Source organism: Gallinula chloropus (genome assembly GCF_964237585.1).
Source record: "Gallinula chloropus genome assembly, chromosome: 4".
Taxonomy (NCBI): Eukaryota; Metazoa; Chordata; class Aves; order Gruiformes; family Rallidae; genus Gallinula; species Gallinula chloropus.
In genome coordinates, this window is record NC_140088.1 from 34,944,778 (window position 1) to 34,961,771 (window position 16,994).

At 43.0% G+C, this 16,994-nt stretch overlaps 1 protein-coding gene across 5 annotated transcripts in view; it reads right to left on the bottom strand.

Moving 5' to 3' along the window:
• Positions 1-16,994, bottom strand: part of AMBRA1 (autophagy and beclin 1 regulator 1) — a gene marked incomplete at its 5' end in the record, with an annotated part of 126,250 nt that overhangs the window by 89,258 nt on the left and 19,998 nt on the right. For 2 of the 5 annotated variants that reach the window (XM_084264052.1, XM_084264050.1), the window contains 2 exons: positions 6,329-6,511; positions 15,369-15,455. The exons of 1 other annotated variant lie outside the window; for it this stretch is intronic. In XM_084264052.1, the coding sequence (XP_084120178.1) occupies positions 6,329-6,511; positions 15,369-15,455 (270 nt within the window). The remainder of the gene's footprint in view (positions 1-6,328; positions 6,512-15,368; positions 15,456-16,994) is intronic. 2 more of the 5 variants (XM_084264053.1, XM_084264051.1) reach the window with 2 other exon arrangements.

Sequence of the window (16,994 nt, forward strand, 5' to 3'; positions counted from 1 at the left end):
AGCATTATTAGACATTAAGACCAAGATAAGGGGAATATAAAAGACTGTCACAAAAGATAAAGATAAAAAGAATAGGAAAAATGAAGCTGGAGGCTACTATGAGTAGATCACAAGCCAAGCTAAGATTTTCACTAATCCTTGAAAAATGAAGTTCAAAGAGTAGATTCAATATCATTCCCATTCATCCAGGACTTGTTAGAATTCTTAGCCTGCAACTGTGTTTAAAATGATGAATATAATTAACATAAATTGCTACGTATCCCGAGGCAACATCCCAGGACTAACTGCTCCAGAAACCTGTAACAGAAAGGAGAAAGAAAAAAACCCACAAAACAAACCCTTATCAGAAAGTGACCATCAAGTTCCAAAAAACTCAGGTCTGCCTTGCAAGGCAGTTTTGAGAAGCTCCACCTTCATCAAAAACAATGATGCAGAGCCATATTAAGCTAAGAAAGGGAGGAAACTGCATCAAAGCTATAGATAAAGAGGCACCAGAAAAAAAAAACCAAACCAAACAACAAAGGCAGGTAGGTACAGCAAACATCAATCTTGCTTTTAATTTCTTTATCTGAACTCAAATAACAAATTACTAACAAGAATATTATTTGTCGCCGCTTCAGAGAGACAGTTAACAAGCTGTCCCACCTAACACATCCAGAAAGAAAGAGCTGCTTTTTCTGCAGTAAACTGATGTGTCATGGATCCTACAAATCCATTTCCATTGGCATTTAAGTGAAAACAGCAGGTACATCTGATGTGATTGCATTTCTGCAGATTAGCGCTCCCACTGCTCTGTCTCCAGCAAACAATGATACAGAATCAGACTGAAAAGGTAGAGGCTGGATTTAAACAGGAGATTGGGATTCCATCACAAGGGTAAGGAGGGAGTTATTTCTGTAACTGGTAATTTCCAACCTCTCTCCCCTCTCACACAAACTTTCCAAAATCGCTTTCTGTCCCCGCCATTGAGCAAACCACACGCTTATTATCACCATGACACACAACTCCCTCCCTGAAACCCACTTCCACCATTTCACTTGAAAAGCAATAGGGAAAACAGAATCCAAACCCAAAGCTACTACCCAAGCACACACTGAGTAACCACACTGCCACAGCCATAGCCTCCCCTTCTCTCACTGCATGGTGTTTGTTCAGACACAATTACTTCCTTTGTTAATATTTTCAGGTAACAATGCACAAGTCAAAGTTCTCAAAGAAGCCAACAAGAAAAAAAAAAATGCTTTAAGGGAAGACATTCCAAAAGAAGGATGATCGCCTGGGTATCTTGCACGAATGAGATGTGCACTTTCCTCCTTAATACATACAGAAGTTAAACCAAAATGCCACTTTGAAGCGGATCATCAAGTAGGACACAAAACAGACTTGCAAACCAAACACTTCAACTGCAGAAGAGGCCAGAAGGAATCCACCATACCATTCTCCACAATAAATGAAAATCATAATCAAGAAACTGGATGTAGTACTACAGCTTTAACACAGGGACAGACAGCTGGCAGGTTGTGATCTTAGAACTTTTTAAGCGAAGAGGCTACTGGAAGAACTTGGATTTGACAGGTCCTGCCACGACAGTATCAATAACACAACCAAAACCAGCTGAAGACAGGCATGACAGACACTCGTTTATCTTATGCACTTATGAAGAGACTCCTTCAAGCTGCCCACCTGAGAAACCACAAGTCTTGCTCCATAATATGCCTTAAATTCAAGGCTTTTAGGTTGTCAAGTAAAGCCAAATAATGTCATCATGAATCTTGTAAGGTTTCCATAAGCACAGAAAGAGCACAGGAAGCTCCATGGGAATGTAAGGAGGAACTTTTTCACTGTGAGGCTGATGGACCACTGGAACAGGCTGCCCAGAGAGGTTGGGGAGTCTCCTCTGGAGACATTCAAACCCACCTGGATGTGTTCCTGTGGGATTTAGTCTGAGTGATCCTGCTCTGGCAGGGGGGTTGGACTAGATGATCTTTCCAGGTCCCTTCCAACTCCTAACATTCTGTGGTTCTGTGTAATTCATTCTCTCTGCAAAGCAAGAGCTTGCTTCGAGAAAAACAGAATGCCCATTGTGGTCTCAGGAAAGCAGTGCCTCCAGCAATCATGTTCTCTGTCTGAGTGCTCGGTGGTGCCTCAAAAGAAATTAAGAGGATAAAGCACCAAAACAAGATTTCAGGCCTATGAGGTAAGGCCCTTCTTGTAGAGACACAATAAAGACCTTCCTAGCCTGTGACAGTGACACAACTGAATGGATCCAACCCAGCACAGATCCTTCTGGGAGGAAGGAAAAAGGAGAGGCTAGAAAGGGGAAAAGCTGCAGACAATAAAAGAGCATAATCTCCAAGCACCTTCATATCTACATTCTACCAGGCAGCTTGCTCTCAAAAGCAGGGGAGTCAGCTAGTTGCACCTTTAGCCTTGGCTGGAAAGCTTTTATAGAACTGCAGTGAAGGATTTGAGCAAGGCTTTCAGACAGAGCTGGTGCACTGTCCTACGTATCTGCTTTTCAGTCTGACAGATAAAACGCACCCGTATTTGTTCCTACACTTACTGCAGACAAAAAGGGACATAGATGGCCAGAATTCATCTGCAGAAACACCTTCACATTCCCATTATGGTGACAGATTTAGAATCACACATGAAAAAAAATGAGCTTGTGCTGAGGAGTCCTAGAAACTTCACCCACAGTTTCCAGCATCAGAGTTGTTCCACATTAAAAGAAGTCTCTAGAAGAGATTCAAACTTGTTGAAGAAGTCAGAAGATAGTAAGTTTAGATTTTTAGAGCTAAACTCTGTGATCCAAACATAAGACACAAAAAAAAGACCTTGAAATAAGAAAGTTCATCTGACTTGTCTGTAAAGAATCTATTTTTACCACTTATGCTGGAAGACTAAAGTGACATCATTCCCCGCTCAGAGATTTTTATCCCAGAACACAAGAAGCCTTTTCATTTTAGCTTAGGATTCTGCCAAAGCTAACCTTAAAACCCACTCATATCAATTTATCTGTTAATAACCTAATATTACAATCTGTATATATATTACAAACAGTATTCAATGCTTTCCTGCAGACATGACTAAGTTTACAGTTGTCAGTTGTATTCAATAAGCAGTAGTAAGATGACAACAGTGACAGGTTAAACACAGACAGCGCATGTAGAGAGATAACATCTCATTAGACCAAATAACACAGGTATAGAGCATGTCTCCCTCCTCCTCCCTGTCCATAAAGCTGGTGTAACAGGAGATTACTAATACCTATAAAACCACTCTACTTCACATTCTTAGACCAACACTACTGCTATCACAAACTAAGTGTATTTATGAATGAATACAATTGAGATTCTGGAGAAACTGCATGGAAAAGATGACACCTATGGCCTTAGACTGACACATAAGATGGGCTTTAGAGACCATATGAGCAGAAATAATGTAGGGGGCAAGCATTTCATGCCCCATACCACATCATTAGGTAAGCAAAGCTGAAAAGATACTGCCCTGGGTTCTCTACCCCATCCTGCTGTGGGGGAGGGAGTGAAAGAGTGGCTGTGTGGTGCTCAGCTGCTGGATGGAGCTAAACCACAACAGATAAAATAATGAATCTTAGAGGAGACAAAAAGCTCAGAACCCAACAAAAGATGGAGCCAAGGGAGGCTTGTCTCACAGACACCCTGCACAAGCACAGGGCTTACTCCTGGCACAGAGCTCTATATGCAGTAGAATCAACTGGTATTTAATGCCCCTTACATCTTCCTCCTGGTCTCTAGGAAGATGAAAGAAGAGAGAATATTTACTAATTACATTAACCAGTATAGAAAGACAAAGCATCAAGGCAATTTGCTATGGCTTTTGCATTAAAAAAAAAAAGTAAGAAGAAATAAAATCACAGGGTTCCACAAAAAAAGCATGAACTGCAGATGGCAACTCCCTGTCCTACATCAGATCTGGAGAATCAGGGAAGCCAGAGCCCTAGATCAGGGCAAGAAAAAAATACACGAAGAAATACACCACTCTGCTCGAGTGAACAAGCAAAGAAGAAAGGATGCATTGTGAAGTGTCAGTAGAAGAAATCAAATGAGTCATGAGACAAGTTCCAGCTCTAAGGACCCCCGCACTTCTAATCAGCTAGGAGAAATAACAGAGCAGAAAAGGAAAAAGACAGCATGCCTTGAATGCACAGACAAGAATTCAACGTGAAATACTGAAAATACAAATAGCTGAACAAATTCAGCCACTGCACAGTGAGGAATAAACACTTCTTTTTGCTCAGTATGAAACGAAAGGCAACCTTAGCATGGCTGATTGAATTGCTTCCCTGACTGGGTGCTCTTACTATATGAGCATTATCTGCAGGAGAACACACTTCTCTGCAGGCATTTGCCTGGCTCTGAATGAAGAGCTTACCATCTTTTCTCTTCCCAGCAGAACAAGCGGCTTCAGTCAAATGAAATGGAATAATGGAAATATTAAGGTCTACGCTTACGACGCACCCGCCTCGCATAATGGGCCCAGCAGCCACCATATTTCTGCTCTTCCAGACCACGAAGCTTCTTGGGAAAAGCTACAAAGCAGTAACTCTTCTCCATTATCTCCCCTCATTTACATCTTACACAAACAAGGGCCACAATGACAGGGGAAGACATTCACTCACCCTGTCCTTATGAATATTTAATTGCTGGAGCATGAAATGACAGCTTCACAGAACAACATTCTAAGGAAGTAAAAAAAAAGTCTACCACCACTTAAAAAGTCAGGAAGGGATTATTATCTTGCTTTTCTGGAAATAGCTAGTGCTACTGGCATCCTTCATAAAGGGACTTCACCCTGACACAAAGGACACAGAGCTTTAACAACTGTGCCATCTTAAGTATGTGCCACTGCAGCAAAGGAACATGAAAGTCGCGATAGTAGCAGAGTTGACAGCATCCTCTGCTGGCAGCACCAACATAAAAGCACAGACTTTTGAGAAGTTCACAGGTTCCCTCTACTCTACCACCACAGATGACTTCCATGACCATGCTCAGAATCATCCTGTTTTAATCACTATATGCACAAAAGGGGAGAGAAGTTAGTGTAATACTTCAAAGGACTTTGGGAAAATTCTGTATTTGAAAGGAAAGGATTGAAGAAGGACTGGAAAGGGTGTCAATGGTTCAGCCTTGGATGGCAGCTGAACATGACACAGCCGCTCGCCCACTCCCCCTGTGCTGGGATGAAGAATGAGAACACAAAGATGAAGATGGGACAACAAAGGGAGAGGAAGATAATAACACCAGTCATTAGAATCTACAAAATGGGTGATAACGCAACTTTGAGGAGCGACCAGACACTCAGCCCATCCCCAGAACCACTCCATCCCTCCCTGATTAGACCCCTTTTATAGTGAGCATGATGTCATATGGTATGGCACACTTCTTCAGGTAGGTTGGGTCACCTGTTCTGGATGTCCCAGCTCCTTGTGAAAATTAACTCTATCCTAGCTGAAACCAGGGCAAAAGGTCATAATCTCTTTTCTGCTAAAATGGATTTTAATCTAAATTCCTGAGCTTTTGGTCTTCATGCCACGTAAACAATCCATTACTTCGTTTCCATTTATTGGAAAGGGTTTGCAACAGATCTGTTTGCTGGGATTACAGTGGGTATCTCTAGGAGTCCAGAAGCAGATGCTGGACAACAAACTTTAAAAGTTTGTCAGGAGAACCACTCAGAAGGAAATACAGTGGCTTGCAAGAGCACTCTTCAAAGGTTTGGATGCAGTTAGTCATCACTTTGACATAAGAGGCCATTTGCTCTCTTTAGAGGAAATGAAACCTTAACTTACCACAGATTCACAATCATCAAAACTTCCAAAAAATAGTTCCAGGAACTTCAACTCATTTGACAAAGCTAGAGGAAGTAAAACTAACAGAACATGTTTGACTGCATCCTTCAACCTTAGACCAAAGAACTAAGTCCAGAAAGCCTCTTAGTGGTGCCTGTTTTGTTTTGTCTCAAGATTTGAAAGCTCTAATAACCTCTCAACCTCCCGTCATTCTGTGGTGAAAAAAAAGATTCTCCTTTTCTTTGTTTAACCAATCTTTTAAATCTGTCTTAGCTAGCCTGGTATGTTGAAGGTAGTCTAAAGCAGCCTTAATTTTCATAACATGACAAGACCCATTTGTAGCAATCACTGCTCTAATTATTGATTGAATGACTTAACCTACAGGTTAAGTTCCTACAGGAAGCCTGAGATGTCTTTGATTAGTAAACAGTAGGAAGCCAACAAAGCAGTCTTGTACAGACTCGAGCAAGAGAGCAAGGCAGCACACACACTTACTCAAAATCTTCAAATTCCAGATCGTTTCCCTCTACAGATGGGCTTGAGCTCTCTGAAGTGGAAGAAGAGGAGGAGGAAGAGCGGAGACGGTTTTGTTGGTATCGCATAGAGCGCTGTCGAATACTGTCCCTCCGGGAAAGATACTGGATCATCCTCTGAGCATAATATGCAGCAGGAGACAACCTGAGCAAGAGAGAGATAGACAGACAATTGTTACACAAGTACAGAACGACAGCAAGTCCTATTTTCCTTCAGAGCTCCAAGTGACAGGACAGTACCAGCATATCAGAAAATCAGCTGTTTGCATTTTACCCGTGAGTAAGAGTAACACACGAGTAGAAGTCATCTTCCCTTTATACGCCACACTCCCATGTGAGTCCCTTCTTGTGCAAACAGAAGCACTACAACAGTACCTATAGACAAAAAGCTCATCTACAACAGAGAGAAGTTAGCTTCTCAGGACTCTTTGGAGGTAACTGTTTCAGTTTTTAATCAGTTCACAGAACCAAGCTCAGGAAGTAACCCTGGTAAGAATCAAGCCCACTCCCAATGTGAACTCTGTTCGCAATGCCAAACAGCAGCAGTGTTCAAATAAACACTGAAGGAAGGAACTGTTGTTTTGAAGGTAATTATGGAGCACCATAAAGTATAAAGCAAGAGGGGGAAAAAAAAACCCCAAACATTTAACAGTTTCATTAAACCACTTTGCAATCCAAATGGTAGGGATTTCACATAGTAGCAATTTCATCAGATCCAGTAGATTTATGTGAAGGAATGTTACATCCCACCTGAATGGGGATGAACATCCCAGCCTTGCATCCCACCTGAAAAGAAAATCTTTCTCTGCAACTAACTGTCAATTCTCTCTCATGCATAACTAGGCCTTTATTTGCATTCGCTAATACACGCCAGTATTAACCCCTTCCTTGATACTCTCTTTCCCTAGCCTGCATATATCTACAGCTTCTAGTACGTGCTTTCTGCGAGACAGTTACTCAGTATTACAAGTCTGGACTCCTGAGATGCTCAAATAATCCCTTCTTTAGCCTTATTTCAATTAGACTTACACACTGATTTGGGGAGAGGACAGGAGATGAGAACAACCCCCTTCACCTCCTCCGCTCCTCTTCTCTTCCTTTAACTTCTAGCTCCTTCCTTCTCCCCCTTACTCCCCCTTCTGTACATCTGTTTGATTTTGTTCTTTTTTACTCAATTAAAGTTACCAGACTGGTACTTCCCAGGGTCATGAAAATACAATCTCCTTTCCTGCAAGGGCACCACTGGCAAGAGACTGATAATGGAGAGAGCAGCCCTAATTTTTAATTTATAAATGAGAGCGTGAACAGCTTTAAAAAAAAAAAGGCAAAAAACCCAAGAAGCCTCAAATGAACAGTGAATTCTAGGGGATAGTCTAGATATGAAAACACACTCATTTACATTCACAGAGAGAGGTAGCCTGTCTGCCTTATAGGAGTACTACCCATTTTCAGAACAGAGTCTCAAGCTACCTTTGTTTTACCACGGACCTCACCGTCAGTGATACAGAGTCTCCCAAGGATATGTACAAACTTGTAGTGACCAAGATCACACGGCTTCACTGTTTTATGCTATGACCACAGTCAAAAACTCCATAATAATCTCTACTAATACGATTGTTGGATGATGTTGTTTTGGCTGCAGACCCCCATCAAGGGCATTCTATCTGCTCTATGTTCAGGGCATATAAGCAAAACAGCAGGTTGCAAGAAAGAAGTAATTAGAAGCCACCCAGACACAAAGAGTGTCTTCCCCAAGGTATGTTCCTTGTATCCTACTAAGCTACTATATCTTGGTAAAGAGGCAGGCTTACACTACAGGCACAGGGGTCTAAAAACCTAGTCAATAAGCAGCACAAGAGTTAAGGGGAACCACACACACCGTTTTGGATTCATCCTGGATCTTTTACGCACTGTTTGATGACTTAAAGCTGTTCATGCTTATATAACACAGAAGGCTTCACTGTACAAACACAGCACTTCTCTCTACTCCCCTGAAGACTTAATAGACAAAGTATAAAAAAGCAAGGCATTACAGCAGTGCACTCAAATGAAGAGCTGTTCTCTTCCTTGGCCTTTTCCATAAGCCAAAGCCTCTGTGAATGCCTAAAAATAAGTCTATGGCATAATATATGCACATAGAGAATGAAGTAACATGGAAACAAGGCAACACTGGAAAAGATGAACAGTGATCTCAGCAATCCAGCAGTGTAACTAACTTTTCTCAGCTAATATCACACACCAAGGGAGAGTTTTACAGAAGGATACAAAGAATGAATTTTGCAGACATTTAGTCTTCAAATTATGCAACACATTACAAGAAAAGCCACAATGATGCTTGATAGGAAAAGAAGAGAGAGAAGGGAATAATATCTGGCCGTCACAGGTAATGAGAAGCCAGATTCAGCATCCTGACAGAACGTGGCACGTAGGCTGCACAGACAGTGGAAAAGAGAAGACTAGAAGCTTAAGTCTCATACACACAGAGAAAAGCATGAGATATAAAGTACAAAAAGGCAGAGGAGAAACATTCAAAGCAACAGGCTACGGAATTAATCTCTGCAGATGAGTGCACACAGGGCAAAACAAATAAATTGTCTTTGTCAGATTCTATCTGTCTTTCGAATACAGTTATGACACAAATTAGAACCAGAGCTGAAAGCTAGTGTAAGAGATTTACCTGTCCTGGGGGGAAGAGAAGGCTGCAAAGCAGCAAAAGAAACACCAGCTAACATTAAATATATCTCTTCGGTTCATTCACTTCGTGAACGCAACTATAACTCGGCCTCCACCCAAAGTCAGCGCCCCGGCTGGCTGAACACACACCAGTCACACAGTGGGCTGCCTGGTGTGTTTCTTTCTGACCTGTGTTTCTAACAAAGCTGGGGCAACACACACATAGAAGTTATCCAGCAATTCTTCAACCAAGTTTGCAACCACAGGACAGCAAGCAGCATGACAACACCAGAGGAGCTAAATGAACCCAGTCTCTGAGGTGACTAGACCCCATTTACTGGAGCAGATGGTTCAGAGCAAGAGAGGCTACGCAACAAGGGACTGAGTGGGAAAAAGGCTGCACTGCAAAAACCAGACCCAAACAGCTTCCATCTCATCTACCAACCATGTCATCAACAGGCAGTGCATTCTAGAGGGACCCAGCGCTGCTGGCTGGCCAGTATGAAGTGGAACATAGGGAAGGAAATGGCCATCAGCAAGCCTTCAACAGGCAACATTTGTCCTGAAAGTCTCTTCCCAGTAACTTTCTTTGATTTTTTTCTAGAGAACATCTACCAGACACCCTTGTGACACTTCATATATGCAGTCTGGGACCATCTTTTTGAGTATTTCTATTTTTAAAAGAAAGTGTTCTCTGATGACAGCTTCATTCCATTCCTCTGCAGATTGTTTCCTAAACCCTGTACATACGGAAGCCATGAAGAATGACAGAACAGCCAAGCTGACCTTCGAGGAGTTCAGCAAGGCCAAGGAGAAAGACTTGCTGCAGTCTACATCAAAATATTCATTCTAAATCTGAGGGAACTTCAAAAAACACTCTCCTGCCTCAGCCCTGACCTCAGTTATTCAAAGAAAGCACCACTACAGACAGCAGGAACAAAGCTAACACACACACTCTCAAAAATAAATTCTTCAGCTCATGTAATTTTAAAAAAGACTCCACTGGAGACAGCTTGATCTTCAGGATATGTATATATATTTTTTTTTATATGTATTTAAGTGCACATACCCACATAGACATGATGTATGTTTCTCTCACCTTTGTTTCATTTTTCCACTTTGTTATTTAAGAACATCTGAAAATCACAGCTTTCTGTTAAAAAGGAGGATGCTACAAAAACCCCTCAAAATGCAGTACTCCCCCTTTCAATCGCATTCCCAATTTCTAACAAATTCAAGGGACAGTCTAATAGCCTAGCACCCCAGTAAGGTTTGTGGAGGAAGACTCTAACATTACCCCAAGCTTCCGGCTCGTGCATCTATGAATCTCATTCTCTGAAATGGACAGTGACACTGACTGGAACAAATTAACTGTCCTTAGAAGAAGTTTTGACACTATTGCATCCCAACAAAGAGGAAGTCACGCAAAAACACCCAGAGGTTTGCATGGATGAACAAGGAGCTCCTGGGCAAACTCAAACACAAAACAGAAGCCTACAGAAGGTCAAAGCAAGGGCAGGTCCTGGGAGGAAATAAAAGAAATTGTCTGAGCAGCCAGGGATCAGGTTAGGAAACCTAAAGCCCTGATAGAATTAAATCTGGCCAAGGACATCAAAGACAAGAAAAGTTTCTACAACTATGTCAACAATTGAAGGAAAATGTGGGCCCCAGCCAGAATGAGACAGGAGATCTTGTTACCCAGGGTGTGGAGAACGCTGAGGTACTCAACGCATTTTTTCCCCTTAGTCTTCACGTGCAAGGGCTCTAGTCACACTGCTAAGGTCACAGAAGGCAAAGGCAGGGACTGAGACCACCCAGTGTAGAAGATCAGGTTTGAGAATGTCTAAGCAACCAGAAAGTGCACAAGTCCATAGGACCCAAAAAGATGCATCTGCGGGTCCTGAGGGAATTGGCAAATGAAGTGGCTATGCCACTCCCCATCCTATTGGAGAAGTCATGGCAGTCAGGTGAAGCCTCCACCAACTGAAAAAAGGGAAACATAACTTTTAAAAAGGGAAAAAAGGAAGACGCAGAGAGCTATAGATCAGTCAAGTGTTGTGCCCATGTCCAGCAAGATCATGGAACAGATCCTCCTGGAAACTATGCTCAGGCACATGAAAAATGAAAAGATTAACCACCAGCATGGCTTCAGTAAGGGCAAATCATGCCTGACAAATCTGGTGGGATGCTACAACAGGGTTACAATGTTGGTGGGTAAGGGTGACACATGTTTTCTACCTGGACTTGTGCAAAGCATTTGACACTGTCCCACATGACATCCTTGTCTCTCAATTGGAGAGACATAGATTTAACAGATGGACTGTTCAGTGAATAAGGAATTGGCTGGATGGTCACACTCTAAGAGTTGTGGTCAGGGAAATAATGCTGTACTGGCACCGTTTAAACATCTCTGTCAGGCAGGTACAGTGGGATTGAGTGCACCCTCAGCAAGTCTGCTAAGGACACCAAACTGTGTGGAGCAGTTGACACGCTGGAGGGAAGGGATGCTGCCCAGAGGGACCTTCACAGGCTTGAGAGGTGAGCCCATGCAAACTGTATGAAGTTCAGCAAGGCCAAGTACAAGGTCCTGAACACAGCTGGGGCAGTCCCAAGCACAACTATGGGCTGGGCAGAGAACAGACTGAGAACAGCCCTGAGAAGGACTTGAGGGTGTTGGTGGATGCAAAGTTCAACACGAGCCAGAAATCGGCTCTTACAGCCCAGAAAGCCAACCGTATCCTGGGCTGCATCAAAGCCAGTGTGACCAGCAGGTCAAGGGAGGTGATTCTGCAGTTCTACTCTTCTCTGGTGAGACCCCAACCTGGAGTACTGCATCCAGCTCTGGGGTCCTCAGTACAAGAAAGACACTGAGATGTTGGAGCAAGTCCAGAAGAGGGTCACAAAGTTGATCAGCAGGCTGGAGTGCCTCTTCTATGAAGACAGGATAAGAGAGTTGGGCTTGTTCAGCATAGAGAAGAGTAGGCTCTAGGGAGACCTTATAGCAGCCTTACAGTACCTGAACAGGCCTATAGGAAAGCTGGAGAGGGGCTCTGTGAGAGAATGTAGCGATAGGACAAGGGGTAACAGGTTTAAACTAGAAGAGGGTAGATTTAGATTAGATATTAGAAATAAATCCTTCCCTGTGACGGTGGTAAGGCCCTGGTGCAGGCTGCCCAGAGAAGCTGTGGCTGCCCCCTCCCTGGCAGTTGAATGTGGCTCTGGACAACCTGGGCTACTGGAGGGTGTCCCTGCCCATGGGAGGGGGTCAGGGCTAGATAATCTTTGAGGTCCCTTGCAACACAAACCATCCTGGGATTCTCTGATTTTCTTCCACAGCTCTTTATAAACCCAAGCTACTATAAAACTTCTACTACAACCTAAAAACACTTCAACTGTCATATGAAGAGCATCATATCAGTTAAAAAATGGCTTCAAGTAGAAAAATATTTCTGACAATGCTCCTTATGCTAGGAAATGTCTCAGGCATCAATCCTTTTTCATACATGTTATTGAGCTTCATCATTGCAGAGATGTGACAGAAGGGAAAAAAAAATATTTCAGCAACCTAAACAGGCCCTCCTCCTTTTCTTTGTCAAAAGACAGTTCCCAGAGACCCAGAATTGGTTCTTACAATCAATAAATCTGCCTTCTTTGGATCACACATTCCAGAAATAAGGAATTATTTCTTAGCCATTTAGCAGCTCTTGGCATTCGTAAGTTGACGTGAATATAGTAATATCTTTTAAATAACATTCGTAAAATATCATTTTCAACTTTCCAGGTAAATCAATCCCTTCACCTGTCATTTAATCAATTGCTATTTGGAAAGCTTTTACATTTATCAGCACCATTCTGACACGCAGTCGCCAAGACATTCTGCAGTTACCCTGGTTGGATTCCCAATGACCTTGCATATAGGTAGCATATTCCACCGTACTTTTACCCCACTACAGTCAATTTCATCATTCCTATGCCTCTGAATTATCTTTACAAAGCAACTGTCATCACAACTGTAGTTTTGTGTGGCAAGGGTCTGGTGGAGGACGGGGGTCTGCAGGGGTGGCTTCTGCAAGAAGCAGCTAGAAGATTCCCCAATGCCCAACATAGTAACTGCCAGCTGGGGTCAAATACAGACCCACTGCTGACCAAGGCTGAGCCCATCATCGATGATGGTCACAACACCTCTGGGAATCACATTTAAGAGAAAAAAAAAACCACAAGCAGCTGCTTTTTGCCACCAGAAAAAGGAGTGAGAAGATGTAAGAAACTCTGCAGACACCAAGGTCTGTAAAGAAGGGGGGGAAGCGACACTCCAGGCGCTGGAAAGCCTCTCCTGCAGCCCACAGAGAACTCTGATTGTGGTGGACCAGGCTGTTCCCCTGCAGCCCATGGAAGAGGATGGGGAGCAGAGACCCCACCTGCAGCCCATGGAGAGGCCCTATGCTGGTGTGGGTGGAGACACACAGAAGATGCTATGACTCATGTTGGAGCGAGCTCCTGGCAGGAGCAGCCCCTGGAGAGAGAAGCCCATGCTGGAGAAAGTTTGCTGGGGAGCCTTATGAGCCCATAGAGGACCAGGCTGGGGCAGTCTGGGCTTGAGAGACATTCTATGATAAATGACTACACCCCATAGCAATGACCACACTGGGGTAGCTGGTGAAGGGCTGAAGCCCTGTGGGAAAGGACTCACATTGGAGAAGCTCATGGAGGACTGTCTCCCATGGGTGGGACCCCACAGTGCAGCAGGGGAAGGGTCTGAGGAATGCCCCCACCCCAGCTAAGAAGGAAAACAACTTGTGAGGAACTGACAGGCACCCCCCACACTCTGCCCCTTGTCACCCTGGAAAGAAGGGAGCAAAACCATGACTGAAGTCTGCTAATAAGGGAGGGGTGGGGGGAGTTATGTTAAGATCTGGTCGCCCTTCTCATTATTCAACTCTGGTGTCACTGGGTGTGTAACAGTGTAATAAATTAGAAGGTTTGGGTTTTTTTTATTCCATGTTAAGTCTGTTCTGCCCGTGACACCGATCGTGGAATTATCTCTCCCTGCCCTTATCTCACTCCTGAGCCTCACAATATGTATTTTCTCCCCTGTCCAGCTGAAAAGAGGAGTGATGGAGCGGCTTTAGCGGGCACCTGGCCTCCAGCCAGGGTCAAACCACCACAACAATAAATGAAAAAAAGAAGCCAAATGTAAGATTTCACCTCAGCAAGGATCTGTCTACAGAGATAGTCAGTAAGGAGCAATTTACCAGCTTAATTATACCATCTGGCCAGTTTGCAACATAGCCCTTTCAGAACTTGTACTTAGAGCACTATTTGTATAAAAAGTCAGGTTTTGTTATTAAGGATGTAAAATGAACACGATTTTAAGACAACAAACAAAGCTCTAAGCAACTTAGACATTTTTTTTTCATGCGCTGGCATTCCTGTACTCTCCTTTATGATAAATCCTGGTAGCCTTCAACTCACACAGCTATGCCAGAGGTTCCCTAACAGCCTAAATCAGATACATTTTACACTTACTAAATTTTCCTCATTCAGAGATTTGTTAAACCCATCTAAAGAAAGCGCATTTGTCACGATTTATTCTTTGAAAGCTTTCAAAGCTGCTTGCTGTTCACGATTCTATCATTTCTTCTGACAGAGTCTATGGGTCACATTATTCCATCTGTTGCTTTCTTAATACACCAAGAGAAACTGCAAAGATCACTCCTTTCCATTTTTGATAGTTCTGCCATGTTTGCTTTTTCTAGTCCTCTGAAATACTCCCACCTCTTCTGGAGATTATGCAGGACTACAGGTGTTTCTGTGTCTAATGTCAGTGATTCACAACTCTTCAGAACTAATTGTATTTTGTTGTTAGTTAAGTATACATAACATCCTGGTTATGGGCTCTCTCATATGGATACATTTATGGAGACATTCCATTCCTCCAAAATCATGCTGTGGGCTCACACCAGCTCTTAACTGCCTTTACTGCATTCTCCCTTACTGTTTTTTCTTGATTTTTCTTCAAAAGAGATTTCAAATTTATTGATATAATCTCATTTACTGTTGGATCTGCTTGCCACCTAGTGTTCTCCATCCCACATGTTTTCAGGAATCCTTAAGTGCTTACTTTAACAGCAATTTCTTCCTCTTTTCCTCACCCTCTCCCAGATTTATCAGTATCTCCTCATTTGGTTTGCACTCTGCCCCCATGGCAAGTCACTGAGGAGGACACATGCCTGATATCAGAACCATTTCCAAAGGATTCAGTGAGTTATACTAAACTTACACTTTTGTCTATGAAACTTGAATGTCTTCTGAGTGCATTTAGCTCTTACCTGGCTGGATCTGGGTAGATTGGATGTTCCCGGGACCCTGCTCCATCGTAGCGAGATAATGAAATGAGGGAAGACTCCAGCAACCTCCTAGAAAGGAAAAAAAGCACATGACACAGTCAAAGACCATTCAGGAACATCCCCCCCATTTATGCCCCACTTTCTGAAACCTCTTAAGACTATTTCTACCACCACTGCAGAGAATTCTGCAACATGCTGCACCACTCACTGACAGCTTAAGTGTTTTCACCACACAGGTATTCAAAGCGTAATACTCTCACTTTCATAGGAGAAACAACACCTGGAGTAAGAAAAAAGAGTGGGTCCCAAAGCTGCTCTCAAGTTTCAAGAGAAAGATGCAGATGCTACTTCTCCTTTGGAGACAACCCATGCCAATTTATCAGACCCATAAACATGAACCTGTTGGTCACCTGTCACATTCTTACCTATTCAAAGGTGACTAGACAGGGGATGGACCAAGGAGCACAGGACAAAGAACACACTTTGGCACACAGACTTTAAGTTAACCAGTGGTGTTTTTTCACGGTAAGATACTCAATTTTAGGCTCAAGGCTCAGAAAGAGAGGCTTTCGGCTACAAAAAAAAAAAAGTTCGTTTCCTCTGTATCTTAATCAGCCACAGGGAGAGATACCAAGTATTCACTCAAGAAGTAAATGTATGCAAATGCAGCCAGACAGCTTGAGTATGTGAGAAGCCAGTCTGAGTCACGAAGGCAGCAGAATCAAAAGCATATAGCAGGAACATGTCCTCCACTCTGGCTTCTACATGCACCTCTTGTCATAAAGCAGCGGATGGCATTGTTTCAAGACTGACTCATTCAAGCCCGTTGCAGCCATTAGATTAGCACAAGAGAGATGATCTGGGGCAGATATGGAAAGGGGGGGAAAAAAAATTCAACTGTCAAAGTTTGTAAGGCTGCTGAGCTCCCTTTCAAGTCTTTTTGCCTCAGAACTCCTGCTAAACGTTGTTTTGCAGTCTTTGTAACTTAATGAAAACTGCTGAGACTTTGAAGTCAAAGAGGTCCCACTCCACATCTGCTCTATTCACCCCCACACACAACTGGTGAGAAAGACTTGAAGGTGTCAGTCTTAGCCCCACATTAACCAGCAGTTAGTTTTTGCAAGGCAGGACAGCAAGCTTCAACACAGGAAGCAGGAAGAAGGACCTGATAAAATCTCCATCCAGCTTCCTATTTCTAGCCAGCAGGAATGCAAATGAGATGTTTTTCCAGCAACAGCCCCCCCTCAGGATCACAAGACAATTTTTCACTGCCTTCCAGCAATTAAAAAAAACCCAAACCAAAAAACATTCTTCAATTTAAATTATAAATCTAGAATAGAGAAAACACCAAGAGATAACCTGAGTGGCTTGGAAAGGCATCTGCAAGGTGGAAAGACTCGGTACTTTGCTACAAAGCCCTGGGACTCTACAGAAGGCAAGAAATCTTGTCCTCTATGGCACAAAGTTGCTTGGCAACCATTTGTCTTATTCAAGCACAGTTATTAAATCTCCTAAACTTTGAGATTAATTAATTCCCCAGGTTACTCAGCCAAAAGCTCCAACCTTGAATACTGATAGATATTAGGAATCCCTTGGGTCCCCAGAAAG